The sequence below is a fragment of the Tympanuchus pallidicinctus genome, unplaced genomic scaffold (assembly GCF_026119805.1).
Source record: "Tympanuchus pallidicinctus isolate F22 unplaced genomic scaffold, pur_lepc_1.0 scaffold3, whole genome shotgun sequence".
Lineage (NCBI taxonomy): Eukaryota > Metazoa > Chordata > Aves > Galliformes > Phasianidae > Tympanuchus > Tympanuchus pallidicinctus.
Genome location: NW_026294747.1, coordinates 6,072,189 through 6,088,715, shown reverse-complemented (window position 1 = coordinate 6,088,715; position 16,527 = coordinate 6,072,189). Strand labels below are relative to the sequence as shown.

The following is a 16,527-nucleotide window of genomic DNA, read 5'->3' as shown; positions in this document are numbered from 1 at the left end:
GATGAAGATGACACCTTCCTTGAAAGCAACAGTAGATCCTGCAGTAAGTCATTATGATAGAAATATCTTGCCAAGATATGTGCCAGGCTCTTTCAAAGTAGTTCTTGGGGAAAACTTTTTCCACTAAAACCAGAGGTTTAAATGAGCACAAAGTCACCATAAAAATGATACGTTACATGGAATAATTACCATTTGTGTCTTCAGGCTTTGCTGAGAATGAATACATATTGTTCTGCAAACACACATGGTTCATTCCTAGCACTTCCTGAGGCAGACTAGAGATCTTTTAGATGAAACCAACTTGGAAATCAAACAGAACTGAAGACATGCTTTGTATTCCAGCTTCGGTAACTAATAAAGGCTTCAACCTTTTCTAGGATTAAGGAAAAATTGATTGGGGTATGGATAGGAAAAGGGGACATTTCAGCCTTTCTCTTTTGTGACAGTGATCAGGTTTGACTTAAATCACAAATGAAGATTAGTTTTGGTTATAGCCAGCTAACTGTATAGACTCCTTACTTAATGTAATTAGCCAGGATTACTTGCTCTCCAGATATTGAAAAAAAAATTAACATGTGGAACTATTTGTAAGAGAATAGAATAGTTGGTCTACTTGCCATAATATTTGAGTTTGGCAGTGTTATGCCAGCTTTCTGTTCCTGTAGTTTTGTGGACTCCATCCATCTGATTGTCTTTTTCTTTTTGTTTATTACTCAAATATTATGCGTACCACTTGAGCTGAGGCATTCTAGTACAGCATCATATTATTATCTTGGGCTACTTATGGTCTACTGTTTTTAATTTGATTCTCTGCTACCACCCACCCATTACTAGATAAATCTTCAAACATAGGCTGACCTGCCATCTATTTAAATTTAATCTGTTACATTATCCAGCTTCATGAAGTTATTTAACAGTGACAGCACTGATGTCAGGGGAATCTTTTACTGCACCATTCAATTATTAATTCAGTCAGTCTCAGAAAAAGTTGATCATGTAAAATTGGGATAAAGGAGACCCAGGTAATTTATTCACTCCAAAACAAAAACCATGTGCTTTCTGATGAATATCTTCCAAAGCAGATTAGGTGGACCTCCAGCAGTGAGGCTCCCACACTAACCCTTCGATGAAGCACAGATCACCTCTGCATATGGTTATTCTCATATTCTTTGTTTGCCAGTGATAATGCCTGTAGTTTTTCAGAATTGTGAAGTTTTAATGACCACAGGTATGTGAATATGAGATATCTTTTTCAACATTTAGTCTTTGTTTAACACCATTTCCTCCCAGCCTGTCAGCCTTCATTCTCTATGACATATGCTGTTGCGGGGTGATTTGTGTTTGGCTTTTTTAGTTTGGGTTTCTTTTAGGGGTTTATTTCTTGTTATTTTCCAAGAAATTTCTGTGTCTCAAGCCCAGGTTGTTCAAAGTTTTTTTTTTTTACTTTTCCTATATAAAGCTAGAAGTTTTGCTTCCACAGTAGTCCCAAACCAACCTGTCAGGGTATGAATGTTGCATGTTGAAGAAAGCATAGAATAGGTAAGGTACATAATTAACCATATCAACAGATAGCAGAGAATCTCTGTGAAATTAAATTCTGTGTTGAAGTACATAGAAAATATATGTCGTTAATTGACTCAGATTGTCATACACAAGTTTGTGAATTACTTGATAAGGATATGGCTATGTTCCAGAGCACTGAAAACAGAAAAACAAGTCTCAGTTCGGCATCAGTAGGGTAGGGTTTGGAGTATATTAACAGCAAAACCATTGTATGGACATTATCATGAAGAACTGAAATTGAACGTCCTTGTACAGGAGCATGGGAAAGATTTCAGTAAGTAGTAGTAACTTCAGAAGAAACAGAATGACTACAGAAAAATTTGAGTACAGGAAGGGAGCTAGCATTAAAATGCTTATAGATAATTCAGAGCTTGTTTAAAGACTGTTTTGAAGATTTAATGTAAATATAGGCTACTCATTAATAAAAATAAAAGAAGCCTTTAATCATGGTACTTGTAAAATTTCCTTTAGACGTCAGAGGAGGCTATGGAAACTACAAGACGACATCCTCAGAGTTCTGTGCAGCAGAATGGCTCAAACTAAAGCTAAGCCAAAACTGGCTTTTGAAAGTTGCGGAAAAATGTCATTGCATGCAGTGACTATGTAAAAAGTATTTTTAGACTTCATCAAATGCAGGAAACAAAGCATCAGTGGCAGGAAACAGGTTTTAGCGCACATTTCTTCAGAATAACTCACTTTAGTAGAGGACAGTTCAGACAAGCTGTATGGATTTGATGTTCAGTTACTTCAGTCAAAGTGATGATGCTAGGCAAGACCAAGATGCCATCTGGAATATTTTTGTTGACACTTCCTCACTTAACTCCTGTAGCTCTGATGGCTTATGATGTTGAAGTCTTAATTGCAATGTAAAACCAGGTCTGTAGGAAGTCCATCTTTTCCTGGAAGAATATGATCCTCAACAACATGAACAGGAGGAGCTGCTGCAAGATGTTTCTATGTTTCTCCTACAACTTTTTTTTTTTGCTAGGTTTGGTTTTTAATTTTAGGGATAGTGTCTTAAAATGACTCACCCAAGAAGATCTACACTAACAGAGCAGTGTCTTAGGCTGTGGCTCTAGTGGTGTTCAGAGGTAGGGTTTGATCAAGAAAAACTTTGTGTCATTCATTATGAAGCAGTCATCTGGCTATGAATGCCTACAATTCATGGGAAATCAAGGTAGCTACTGCTAGTATTAGTTCCAGAGTATTAAATATTTTATATAATATGAGCTTGCCATCCCCACAGAGTCTGCAGCATGTTTGAAGGTCTTTGGGATATAGACATAAAGAGGAATTCCTTTGGAAAGGAAATGTTGTGCTTCAGAAGCACAGATCCAAAGGACAGAGTGCAGAACCTGTGTGGATAAAGCAAACAGTTTTATTACAGGCAGAAAACTCTGTACTATAAAACAACATACATACATATGCATGAAAAGATTTTTCATCCACTAACTATTCAGAAAGTGGCAGAATACCATGCACGGTGACCCATGTGGGTCAGTCAAAGGGGAAAACGTTTTAACATCTCAAAGTTTGGTGTGGCCCCAAAGGAAAAAGCAAGCTTTTCATCTAAATTGGCTTTTAAAACTGTATTTGGTTCTGGAAGATACAGGGTGGATATCATGGGCTAGGTATGTTTTATTTCATACATCATCTGGAAGGAACATTTATAGACTTTTGTTGCATTGTGGAAATGGTATTGAGTGCATCTTTCACATCAGATATACTTTAACTTCTGAGATTAATGCAGACAGCAGCCTTTAAATACATCTGTTGCATAGAATCAAGTTCATGTCTGTGGACAGCAGACAGTTCTCTGAATTTATAAATGAAATGTTTTCAAAGGAGTAGTGGAACACATCCTGAGAAGTCTTTCTATATACAACCTTGATTTTATGCATCAAGATTTTATATAACTACATAAAATCAATTCTATATACTTATATATGTGTCTTGGTCATACAGTTTAAAGCAGCGAGTCAGAACAGGGATGAAGCTGCTGTTTATCACTCTGTTCTGTGGTGTGATTCCCAACTGTGAGAATACACTTTTTTTGTTTTTTAATTTCTATGGAAAATTGAGACAATAGTAAATTAGTCTTGCTCTAATCCAGAGCAATTTATTGTGCTTTAACTTGCAGTGTGTACGCCAGTATCACCGAGTGCTTTATTTAAACCATCCATGCTCTAGAGTGCTGCTGAGTATGTTGGGATGGGAAACAAGGCAGCATAATTAGTGCTATGTGAATTTACAGCTCAGCCTACTCTCCAACTCTCTGGACAAGCTTCTTATTTTTTCCTTTAATCTTGTCTCCCCTTGTTTTGAAGTTTAGGAAAGCCTGATTTCAACCCATTAGCTCTGTATGGCCATTAGTGACAAATGCTCATTAATTTAAGGTTAAGTTTCTGGGAATTTTGCTGTTTCTCCCAAAGTACTGAATCCCAAAATTAATAAACATTTGAATTTCTGGTGTGTTTCATTGCACAACTACATGGTAGTTGTCTCACTTCTTTACAAGTGAAGAGACTCAGTGCACAGGTAGGTAAAAAACTGGTAAAACTCATAAAATATTGCCAAAACTTCTCAATTTGATATAAAAAAAAACTTGAAGCTCTGCTCCTCTCAATTGTTTACTTGATTAGGAAGGGATTTATTCTTTCTGTCTTTTAATCTGACTCTTGTTGATGAAAGTTGAGCTCTGACCTAAGGTTTTCATCTCTTTGCCTTGTGTGTGATGAAATCTCTCTCTTGATTTACTGTCAGTGTTGTTTGAATAATGCCAAACAGATTTATGGGCTAGCATTGATATTTTCAGCTCACAGCTTGTGCTGGTTGACTAGCAGAATAATCTAGCTTATTGGTTTGTTGGGTATTGCAATGTAAAGTTAGTTGAGCATTTGTGAAGTAAAACTTGATCTGAATAAAATGCAAAGGCAAATGTCCCCATGCTGTTGTCAGCTGGCCAATTCAATTTACTTCTTGTCTTATTCAAAAAGAGGCACCAGCAGACTTAACTAGTGAGTCTTTGAAACTGTTTGAAGAGGTAAGAGCTGTATTTGGGTTGGCAAGCCACCCTGGCCATGAGGCTGTTGGTGCTGGGCTGTGTATTTTGTGTTCAGAAGCCAAAAGTCCTGCTTTCTAATGGAAGTCAGCCAGAGTGCAGCATTGGAAATAAAGCTCCATCAAAGTTGTGTGTTCTGAGCCTGGGGATTTGAGAAGGAAGAACAAGCAGGTTCTCATCTGGGGATGTATTCTCTCCTGCTGCACAGAGTTTATTTTCTAATGAATGGGGAAATCCTTACAGAGCTGAGAGTTCTATGGGAACTTGTGGCTTGACCTTAATGAGTAGTTCTGGTTAATAGTTAGTCCAGCAAGTCTCATAGTGCAGGGTGTAAGTAACTTCTGAGACATTGATCCTTGTAGTTATCAAATATTTACAAGTGATGAAATCCCCAGTCCGAACTCATTATTCTTAATCTATCCTATTATTGTTAGCCTTTGTGCAACTTGGTAGTGCCTCAGGTGGCAATTCATCTGAAGACATTTCACAAAAGAGATTAAAATAAATAATTCTGAAGAACAGGCCAAGCTAAACAAACAGAAGAGGGAAGAGTAGGAAGCCATCCTGGTGCTGCAGAGAGGGAGAGGAAGGGAAGCTAAAGACCTCAAGAAATCTCGGATCAGAGTTTCATATGTAGAAACCACCACCATGCTCTGGATCTTGAGGCACAAATTAAAAAAGAATGTTCATGCTAAGGCTGCTCTTCCTGGGACTGCAATAAAAGACCAATTCATAGAATCATAGAATGTCCTAGGTGGGAAGGGACCTTAACAAAATAGTTCCAACCCTCCTGCCATGGACAGTGTTGCCATTCACAAGGTCAAGTTGCCCGTGGCCTCATCCAGCCTGGCCAGCGATGGATCAACCATAGCTTCTCTGGGCAACCTGTTCCAGTTCAGCTATCTCTTGCTTTATTTCTTTCCTCTTGTTTCATGACAGGTCTGCTGTTAACTGCTTATTTTACTAACATTTCAATGGTCTGCTTAAAAAAATAAAAATGTGATCTTTATTTTTACTTGACAAACAAGTATTGCGCCACTTGATGTTGGTGTGCTGGTTGTTGGAGAGGTCAGGCGAGGCTCCCTTCATCCCATTGGATTTATGGGAACGGACTTGTAAGGCTTGCCTTGGGGAGGAAGGGAGTGGTATAAAGAAAGACTATACAGAGTTTTACGTTGTATTTAATGTACATATCCAGAAGACTTAAATAGTATGGCTAGAGGAACCATATTGAGCTGGGACCCTAGAGGGTATAATGAGGGGACAGAGGATTGGGCAGAATGAGCAGAGCTGCGGATATGGCAAAAGAAGTCACAAAGGAGATGAAATTGCATCTTTCTTCTATATTCAGCTTTATTTTTGAGTCTCTGAACCAATTTCAGGGAAGAGCAGTGTGTGGGAAGGTGAGATGGGAGAGTGTAAATCCATGGGTAATCAGCTTCCCTGCTTTAACTGCTACAAAATAACTGCTTATGCTAGCTTTGAATTGTAGCGTCTCTTGTTAGAGAAAACTAAATTGCCTTGAGCTTGCAGCACTCAAACGATGTTATTTTGTTTCCCAAATTCAGTGGTTGCTCAGGCTGCAAGACGTAGGTAGGTTGTCACAGTATTTTCCCTCCTAGTAGGCATCCTAGTAGGCATCCTAGCCTAGCTAGGATACCTAGCATTCTATGGATTTGCTGTTGTGTAAGGGAGATGCCTGTGCATCTTAGAGCTAATTAGAGCTTTTTGCAATTCTGGCTCCTGCTTCAGTAGGATTTGCTCTTCAGCATTCTATATTTTCATACAATTCATTGCTGAGTAAGGAAATTTAGGGTGTAGAAGTGCACTGGAAGACTTTCCACGGTCAGTGCAATGAACAAAAGCTACTCCTGCTCAGTTGCTGACATCCTTGGAGCTACTGCCTTCCCATGCAAAAAGTGCTTGCTGCATAGGTCCCCTTCCCTGTAGAAGATGTGAAGCTTAAATGTGCTCTTATCTTCAGAAGGAAGATACATGCAGAATGTAGATGTATATTTAAAACTGCCAGTTTAGTTTCATACAGATGCCTTCTTTATGCAGGTATGCTATTCTCTGTGGGCAGCTAGCAGAACATGAGAGCATCCAGAAGCGCATTCAAACTGGATATATTTTTAAGGTGAGTGAAAGGAGCATGCTGGCTTGTGTGTGTGTTACGCAGTACTTCTGTAGTAGGGTAAGTTAGGAAGACAGCTCCAGCTTTTAGCAAAGGAGTTGTAGGTCTCAAAGGGATGCTTTTAAGGGGTGGTTTGGATGAGGAAGGTGATTCCAGCAAGAGGTGCTGAGGCTGACTGGTTTCACTCTGCATTTGTGCACACTGTAAAGTCAGAAAAAAGATGAAGAATAAAAGTCTTGCAAGTAAAATACAATCCCAGTGAGAACTTCAGATGTGAAATTATCATATGGTAATAAGATACCAACTTTTCCTGCCTGCTTGCACCCTCCAGTAAGTACCAAATAATGAATTTTCAAAGGTGGCTCATCTGCTTCAGGTTCTTAATTTGCCTTTCAGCCAAAACTGGGATGTTGCAGGGAAAGGGGATGCACCAGTTGCTGCAGAACTGGCCACATAAAATTAGTGAGTTGGCAGCTATTCACATAACCATTAATTTGGTTATGTCAGGTTAGGAAAAGGAGGTAGAATGAAGTGAAGGGTAGCTTCTTTTTTTTTGCATGCAGTAATTCTTTTTTCTGATAAAATGCTCATTTGGGGTTCATTGAAACATTTTAAAGAAAATTTGGAATCTCTTGGTCACTGTAGTTTTCCTGATCGCTGACAAATTGTGGGCTTATTCCTTTCCTCTTTCCATACATACTCATCTGCTCTTGGCTTCTAACAAGAACGTAATGTGTGTTGGTGATAATTTTCCATAGGAACACATTGATAAAGCGATTGCTCTGAAACCTGAGGATCCAAAGTCTTACTACCTTTTGGGCAGGTGGTGTTACCAGGTAAAACAGCTTGTTAATATTGATTACTTACTTCTTCCCTGGAATTTACTTCCTTGTTTGAGTGAAAGCTAGGTGGATTGAAGCCTTAACCAATGAACACAAGGGGTTCCAGCCTTCATATTTTAGTCTCTGCAGGTGGCATGGGAAGTGACATGGCAAGGAATGGACTGAGAAAAGCTCTAGCTGCAGACTAGCTTACTGTTTGCCCTCCTTTACTCCGTAAAAACAAACCACCTTTAAACACACATGGATGTGATCCAAGGACATTTTGAGGCTGGCAAGAGCTTCTGTACACAGTACAACTCTATAATTCTTTGCACGTGGTTCCTCTGCTAGCCAAGTATTGGCGGTGTTAGAATTGTGCAGGCTGTGCAGGCTGCTTTATATTTCTTGACAAGGAAAAGCTTGGAGTCAAATGCCATAAGTCAGATTTAGTGTCTATAAAAAGAAATAAGGGCTTGCAGTAACTATCTACTTTTTGCTTTATGCAGTTTGAAAGTGCTTTGCTGCTGTCAGAAATGAAGTTACATCACAGAGATTATAGCCAAGATAATTGACTTGGTTAATTACAGGGGAGCAACAAACTCAGCCAGTGAAAGCTCTTCACTCTGTTCAGAACTTCCTGCTCAGCCTTCCTGCTCTCACAGCTGCAGAAGCTGAGAAACAGAGGCAGATCCAAGTAGAAGGGAGACAGGAGGGCTGCATATGTGTCTTTGCTCTGATACATAGGTGAAAACTGCCAGGAGCTGGTGTGGTTGCACTGAGTAACTTTAGGATTTCAGACCACCCACACAGTTGCCCTGCTGCAATATTGAGTTGTAGAGACAAATCCTGTATTTAACATTATGCATATGGCAGCTGATGGATGAAACTGCAGGAGGTGACTAGCAGTATAGAACAAAGAAAAGCAAATCAGGTTTAAATCCATAGCTGGATTTGGGTGCTTACCAGAATCTGCTGGTACTACTAAGATTTTTGGCTGTCTCCCAGGTGCCTGAAGCAGCTACAAGAAACCAGATAATTCAGTGTCTTTGCATACATGGGTTTGATGGTTTCGTCTTGCTCTCTCTGTAGGTTTTCCACCTGGGATGGCTCGAAAAAAAGACTGCTTCTGCTTTGTTTGAGACTCCTCCTACAGCCACTGTACAGGATGCACTGCAAAACTTCTTAAAGGTACTGTAATCTGACACTCAGGGGAATCCCTAACAAATGCAGACTGACAAGTGTAACCACAAGCATGGAATTTGAGTACTTGTGTTCTGCTTAGCTCATTGCTCTCCACGTGCTTCATGATATCTCTCTATTGACTAGAACCTGAAGAGGAAAAACTGGTGGAAGCAGAAAGGTAGGAGCCTCTGTTATAGAACAGCCAGATGGAAGAACATGATTTTCAAGAGCTCAGGACTAGATCCAGAGAATTCCACATATTTTCAGAGGGTTTTGGTTTTCCTTTTCAATGCTGCAAAAGCTGATGAATTCATTGCTTAGTGTTAAGTGCATGTGGCCTGTGCTCTTTTCATGATCTTGTAAGATCTGTTTATGCTCATGCCTGGGAACACTTGCATAGATAGTCAGAATGTTTTGTCACTTTAATTTTCCTCATAATATTTTAATAAAGGCCTCTGATTAGATTCTCCAGATTTTTGAACACAAATTTTTAAGCTTTCAAAGTCAGATATGGTTTTTTTTTTAACATACATATGCCTCTGATGAAATGTTGCATAAACAAATTGCCCTACCACTATATAACTCATAGGCCAGCAGTTCTGCAAAGTGTTAGGGTTTATCAGATTTTATCAATTTCTTGTCATTTTGCCTAAATGTTAAGGGTAAGTTTGTGGTAGGTAGGTGTCTGACCTAGGCAGTCTGCTTTTCAGCATAATTTTAGCCAAAATGATTAAATCATTCCACAGCGAAGTTTGAAGCAAAGTGTGTTCTTTCTTCTCAATAGAGAAAAAAGCTACTTCTTCCTTTGATGAGTTAGAGTGGCTCAGTGGTTTGAAACAGGAATTTGGATTTTTCTGAGCTTTTACCTTTGGTCACTCCCTGAAGAAGTGCACTTCCCATATGCTCAGCAGAGTCCATTTCAGCATTCAGCCACAGTTAGCAAGTTCAAGGGGAATGGAAATAATCTCAAGAATTGCAGCTCTGGGTTACTCACAAGCTGAGCTAGGTCTAAAACCAGACAACATAATTAAGAAGAGGAACACTGTCTGTACTGAGTTCTCATTGCTTGCTCTGATAGCCAGTTTCTGATGTCTTGATTGCATGCACTGTGAAATTTGAATATAAATAGAACACAGGGTGTGCTACAAAGGGTTTGTTTGCAGTGGAACAGGGAAAGTATGAGGGCTTTTACTAATGCAGCCAGTCTAGCCTATGATAAGTGATGTATGGACTTGAAAAAGTGGGGCTTCCTCATCTAATAAAGAGATGGAAAAAATTGAAACAGCTTTCAAACTGTTCTTTGCATATCCTCATATTTGCTTTTCTCTGCCTAACCCTTTCTCTCTGCTGTTTTAGGTTGAGGAGCTAAGTCCAGGATTTTCCAAAGCAGTAAGAGTGTACATTGCCAAGGTAACCTGTCACTTTATTGAGTACAGTTACATGCTCCTGGGATAAGAAATATTCATCTTAAAAAATACACATGCATCTTTGGATGGATTGTTGTACACGAACTTAAATTACTCCATGTAGAAGCAAGATTTTATAAGTTTTGGATTTCTGTGATGTATACAGGAAGTGCATCATGAGGAAGAAGTAAAGTATTAAATGCATGTCTGTGTTACCAATAAACCTATGACAGAATTTATTTCATAGTGTCTTGTTAAAGAAAAACAAAGGCGACTGAAGAGGAGAACTCTGTAGGAGATGTAGTGGCCTTCACACCAGCTGGATCATACACTGTCACTCATCATATCTGCTCAGTGATGAGACTTTGTAAATTAAGTGATGTATATGTAAATCAGCAAGCCTTTTGTTTCTGACAGCTTATGCACACTGATGAATATGCTCTTGATTGCATCTTGCTCTGTTTGTAAATACGGCCAGCAGTCATGCAAATTCAGTCACTCCCTGAATGTCTTGTAAAGAATTGGAACTTATTTTCAGCTGCAGCAGCAGCAAATTCTTGCAAATCATGACCTGATGAATTTTCAGAGTTGATGTAAAAAAATCTGGATTTCACAGTGGCTTAATTATAACCTGAATGAGCCAATACTTTATTACTGGGCTCATAGTTCACCACATGTCTGGCAGATGTGGCTGAGCTTCAGAAGTACTCTGCAAATCAGCATAGAAGTTAATAGAAGTACTTAAACGTATTTGGTTTTGTTTATTGCTATTTTACTCAGTCCCATAGTTGGTCATTTTGGATCACATCCTTCATCATAAAATTCTAATAGTTCAATTTGTATCTCCTTAATTTTCCAGGAAATAGTGCTCTAATGGGTCAGACTTCAAAAGAATAAAGAATTGAGATTTATAGTCACCTAATGATAGTTTTAACTGATGCTTAGGGGCGTGGGACTCCTGAAGGCTCCAAGGATGTCCATGGCACCATCTGTTCTGAATTCAAGAGGTGCAACAATGTGACTGCAGAGCAGAGAGTTCTCTTTCAGAACTGAAAGAGGAAAATCACCAAGATGCACATACCTTGTTGTCACAATCCTAAAGGAATGCTGGCTTTTTGAGGCAATTGCAACAATGATTAGCTGCTGCCTTTTAGCATCATTTTTAGCTTCCTTCTAGCATGCTGATTTTGCAGTCCTCCATTGCCTCCATGACTCTCTAGGCACCAGAGCCTTTTGTGTTACTTAGAGCTGTCTGTTTCTGTGCTGCTTGAGAAGTTCATGATGAAAGATATGAAACCTCAGAGACCTGTAAAGATGAGATGTTACAGTGCTTGCACTTGGACCTGATTTTCAAAGGCCTGGAGAGTTAAAGCTTCATCAGATGATATGCTCCTGGTGTTGAGATTTTATGATGAAAGCAGCATGAGGAATGATGGCTGTGGAAGTGGAAATAAAAATGGTGGAAGATGCTGAAGATCACAGGGAGACCTTAAAATCTTTTGCCAAAAAGATCTCCTTGTCCAAAACATAAAAATAATAATAATAATAATAAAATAATAAAATAAAATCTAATATTCCATAACTTGATGGTGATTATCAAGCCTGAAGCTATTCTGTGTAAATGCCTAAAGGAGAAATAATCCTTTTTTATCAGTTGTCAGGTTACAAAATTGCTCAGTTACTTTCTGCTGCCTGTTTCATCTTTTGTTCTCCCTGTTTAACTCTCCTCACGTTGTCATTTTTCCTTCAGTGCTACAAGGACCTGAGGAACAACTCTGCAGCTCTTCTCTGGATGAACCTTGCTTCAGAACTGCCAATTAACACAAAAGAGGTATAGGATTATTTTCCAAGAAAGAAAAGAAACCAAAACTATTTTAATGTTGTATGCTTTTGACCCTTCAAATCAAATATGGTTATGTAAAATTCTCTGCATATATATTATGTGGCAAAATTAATCATAGGGAAATTTTTCTAAAATCCCAGTCATTTAACTTAAGGTTACTTTCTCTGGCAGTCTGACTTGGCATGTGTGTTCATTGGGCTGATCAATATTATAGGCTGCATTTGCATTAAGGTGTTTGTTGCTAAAGGTAAGCTGAATGGTTTCAATTTAAGACTTTTGATTTTCAATTTAAGCTCTTAATGGAGTATTTTAGGCACTCTGTGAGTTAGATCCAATGAACTGAAGGATGTAGACGTTTTTGCACCTGAGTCATCTAGTAGTTCCTCTCTGTTGCTTTTAAAGCACTTGGTGCCAGGTTGGCTCCGAAGCTCCTCCAAGCTGGATCAGATCAGTAGTCTGTGTGTGCTGCTCAGCATTTTTTTCTATCTAGGATATTTTAGCTCTTCTATTGCTTTCACAGGGTTTCAGAGAGCAGATTGTACTGCATTTCAGAAAGTGCCATGTGGTTGTGTTTTCCATCTGGGAGCTCTTTTCCACTTTTTTTTTCCTTTGCGCTTTTTCTGTTAAGCTGAAACTGTATAGAAGATGCCATCAAATTAGTACCAGGTAGAAAATACATAAAAGCAGATATCAATCTGTTGTTTTTTGCGTTGTGGAGAAAAATGTAGTGAAGTGACCAGAATCCTCCTGATCTCATGCTTTCAGCATTAGTCTGATGGAATCCTGGATGTAAGGAAGAAGTATATGCCAGATTTTCCTGCCACAGTGTTTCTAAGGCTTCTGGGTTGCTGTAGCAAAAGTATTGTGCTGAAATTCACAGCACAGGTGTGCAATAGATCTTGGCCCACCATCTATCAGTGCTGACTTGCCTGTGCTACCACCTGCAGGGCACTGGCTAGTACTGCTGCTGGGAAACCAGGGCAGCAAGCAGAAAAAATATCCCTTCTTCCAGAAGGAAATATCCCAGCTCTGCCAGATGAGGAGCCTCCTCACTATCTGCGTCTTAGAAATCATGCCAGACAGAGTTGGAATGGTATATCAGATAAATAGAGGATTTTTTTTCTCTTTATATGTTGGAGGCGTAAGGTGGTGTTGTTTCATCCCAAAGAGGCAATCAAATAATTTCCATCAGACTGAGAAGGGTAAAAAAAAAAAAAGGGGGGGGGGGGGCATTTGACCAGAGTAGGAGAGTCCTCAAGGGAGCAAAGGTTTGAAATCCACTGCTCTGGTTTTCAGTTTTCTCAAAAGGAAGCATGAGAGAAAATCTCTTTGATATTTGGAGAATTTTAATAGGCTGCTGAGAGACAAGTATGAAAAGAGGAAAAACACAAGGCTGGACTATACTTAAAATCTGGTGTGGGGCTTGAGAAGAAAAGAGGAATTATCTTTTTTAACTATATTGATTTAGCCTGTGTATTAATGCCTTGTATTGCATTTCCAGGATTCAGAAGCTGAAAGAGAACTTGAGAAGATGCGATCTGCCTTGGAAGAATAAGAGCAGAAGAGCTCATTCCACTCAACACTGCACAGACAATAAAATTCCATTGAAAGGGGTTTCATGATTCTAGCAAGTTTGCTTTCCACAGCATGGATAAGCCAGAGAAGCTGCCAGGAGGACACACTCAACAGTCTCATCAGCACTTCCAGGGAAGCATCTCGGTGGGATTTAATGAGATAAAATCTTGTGTTATTTTCCTATTGAGAGCACAACATATGTTTGCTCGCTTTTAAAATTCCTTAAAAAAAAAAAAAAAAAAAAAAAAAGGCCAAATAGTCAAAAAATCAACCAGATATTAGCATGTAGGAGTATATATATGTACACACACGTGTGTGTATGATACCTGAGTTTCAGATCTGCTTGCTGATGAGCTTCCTGGGGAAGTCCTCAGCAGATAGTTTTCTCTAATTTGACTGTTTTCTCTTTTCCTTTCTAAAACATCCTCATTGAATCAATTGAAATAACTGATTGCACCTTTGCATAGATGTCCTGCGGAGGGAAAGGTGAGAGTCAGTGGGCACTGTGAGGCTGATTTTTAGCAACCTGATGCACTGCAGGTTGTGGGAGTTCCTCACTTCCTTCAGTCTCTTGTTTCAGATCGACACTGACACAATGGCTTGAGGAAAGGCCACTGCACAAAAAAGACTACATTGACTTAGAATAAGTGAGTTGCTGTGAAAAAACTGATGGTGATGTCCAAAATACAGTCCTGTTGGTCCTGTCTGGTTATACCTAAACTACCTTCCTGGTTTTCTGTTGAGGAGAAACCAGCACTGTTCGTTACAGTGAGAAAATAGTGAGGAACCAAGAAGATCTTATGCACAAGAAAAACTTTATTTTTAAGAAGTGCACGTCAGAACAGCAAGTAATGAGATTTTCAACTTCAGGACTTTCTCCTAGTGACATCACTCACATGAGAGCGAAAACTTGGTGTGTCCCTCCAAACTATGCAGCTATGGTTTAGATATAACAGCTTAGCAGTTGTTTATCAGTGTAACACTGGTTACAGGAACAGGAATACTCTGTGGCAGAGCTGACACTTTGCTGTGTATTCCTCCAGTTCTTGTTGACGAATGCACTGGCACTGAGAAAACAGAGTTGGCAGCTGACATTTTCTCTGACAGCTTCTGGGTACCAAACAGAGAAAGTAAACTTTGCTGTATGCTGACAGAAAGGGTGAAAAACAAAAACAATGTTCAGAAATTTCCCAAAGACTTGAGCAAGGCTTGCTTTATATCCTAGCACATTTCAGCTTTTCCCCCTTGATGTTACTTTCATAAAGTAGATGTTAGCAGACTCAAGCTCACATACTTCCCAGTTTATATATTCGACACTTTTCAGCTATTTTTATTTTGGTCCAAATAGAACTCTACAATTTTGATTTGCTTGAGACTATACATATGATTCTTACAAATAGAGAACTGAATTCTGCCAGGCTGAATCACTGGATCTTTGCCAAAAGATACCAGCAATCCAGAGCTTTTCTTATTTGCAGGCCTTCACCTGTTGTCTAACTCTTCAAAATGTAGAACATTAGAGGTGATTTTGAATTAGATTTAGATGCTGTGTTTTCAAAGATGCAATTTCTTTTTGTTTTTCGTTTCTTTCTTGCTTAATACCTGTTTCCATACAGTGAGCAACCATAAGTTTGAGGGAAGAAAATGCTGATCTGTTTTTCTGCTCATCTTGTGCTTTGGATTCTGCACTGGTTAGGTTTCAGTCTTTCACACTGTGTATTCTTTGGGGTGATGATGTAAATCCCCTTAGCTTTAAAAGGGTCATGGATGAGGTTCAGTTACTTGTCAAGGTGACTTATGAATGGAAGGATGTCTTCAGATGGTAAGTAGAGTGCTAGGGAAAACAGAGCTTTGGGTTACAGACTAAACAAAGCCTGTTTGGAAACAAATGCCAAAGTCTTGTTTTTCTTACTGATAGAAGTTGAAGTGAGGGAATCTCTTCCTCGTGTCTGTATTTCAATAGCTTGTAAGCAATGCAAAAACCAAGACTTCTTTAATTTTGCACACAATTTTTAAAACTCTGCAGATTAATCCCTGAGTACAATGTGAATTTCTCAAAGGTGCCTGCACTGTAGACTCCCAGGAGTTGGATTTTCATAGTAAAAGACTAGATGTTCTTCTAGGCTTATCGTAGAGTAAGACAGAACAATTTCCTGAGCTAGGCTGACTTTGGAAACACACCTCCCTGTGGCTAAACTGTGATACTATAGAATAACTGAAGCTGTTTAACTAATTTATCCTCACTGTGCTGGTCTGTTTGAGATAAGGTATTTGCAATTAAGGAGAAAGCCATCCTGCTTAAAGTTTCCTGTGTCACTGTCTTGCTTGTTGTGTTGGTACACAGACAGGTAAAGAAACCCAACAGTCAGGAGGAAGTCTTCTAAAGTATTGTGGTGTCTATTGTATGTGTGGTGGTGTGCTGGAATATTATGGGAAGGTAACATATAAAATTCTTGTTTATATATCACTGTTTATACATATGTTTGTAACTGTGTGGGTTATGCCTCTAATACATTTTGTATGTAAATACCATGACTACTGTTTATGTTTCTAAATTGCACCAAACTAATACAGCCACAAGTTATGGTGAGCAGTGTGCTCCAGGTGAGGTTGTTTTTCAATAAATGTGAGTGATCAGTTGTTACGAAGTCTAAATATTCTGTGCTCCGCTTTCACAGCCTGAAGCCATCTCCACCTGCTCCAGACAGAAGCCATAAACAAGGGGCTTAGCATTGCTTTTGAGTGTTTTAGACCTCCTGACAACTTTTATTTCATTGTGTTCCAAATTACTTTGCTGAGTTGAGAGAGTGAGTTATAGCCCTAGCTGTACTTCTTCATTCCTTAAAATTCACTGAACTGAGGAGTACTGATTGATGGCATAGTTGCACTAAAGAGTAGGTATAGTGGGAAACAATATTTGGGCTGCCTAATGGAGTAGATAG

General features: G+C 39.1%; 1 protein-coding gene across 1 annotated transcript in view; it reads left to right on the top strand.

Moving 5' to 3' along the window:
• RMDN3 (regulator of microtubule dynamics 3) overlaps positions 1-16,229 on the top strand; it is a 33,452-nt gene extending 17,223 nt beyond the window's left edge. The window contains exons 7-12 of the mRNA XM_052695371.1: positions 6,686-6,761; positions 7,517-7,594; positions 8,669-8,767; positions 10,118-10,171; positions 11,918-11,998; positions 13,512-16,229. Of these exons, the coding sequence (XP_052551331.1) occupies positions 6,686-6,761; positions 7,517-7,594; positions 8,669-8,767; positions 10,118-10,171; positions 11,918-11,998; positions 13,512-13,565 (442 nt within the window). The 3' untranslated portion in view covers positions 13,566-16,229. The remainder of the gene's footprint in view (positions 1-6,685; positions 6,762-7,516; positions 7,595-8,668; positions 8,768-10,117; positions 10,172-11,917; positions 11,999-13,511) is intronic.
• The last annotated feature ends 298 nt before the right edge of the window (positions 16,230-16,527 follow it).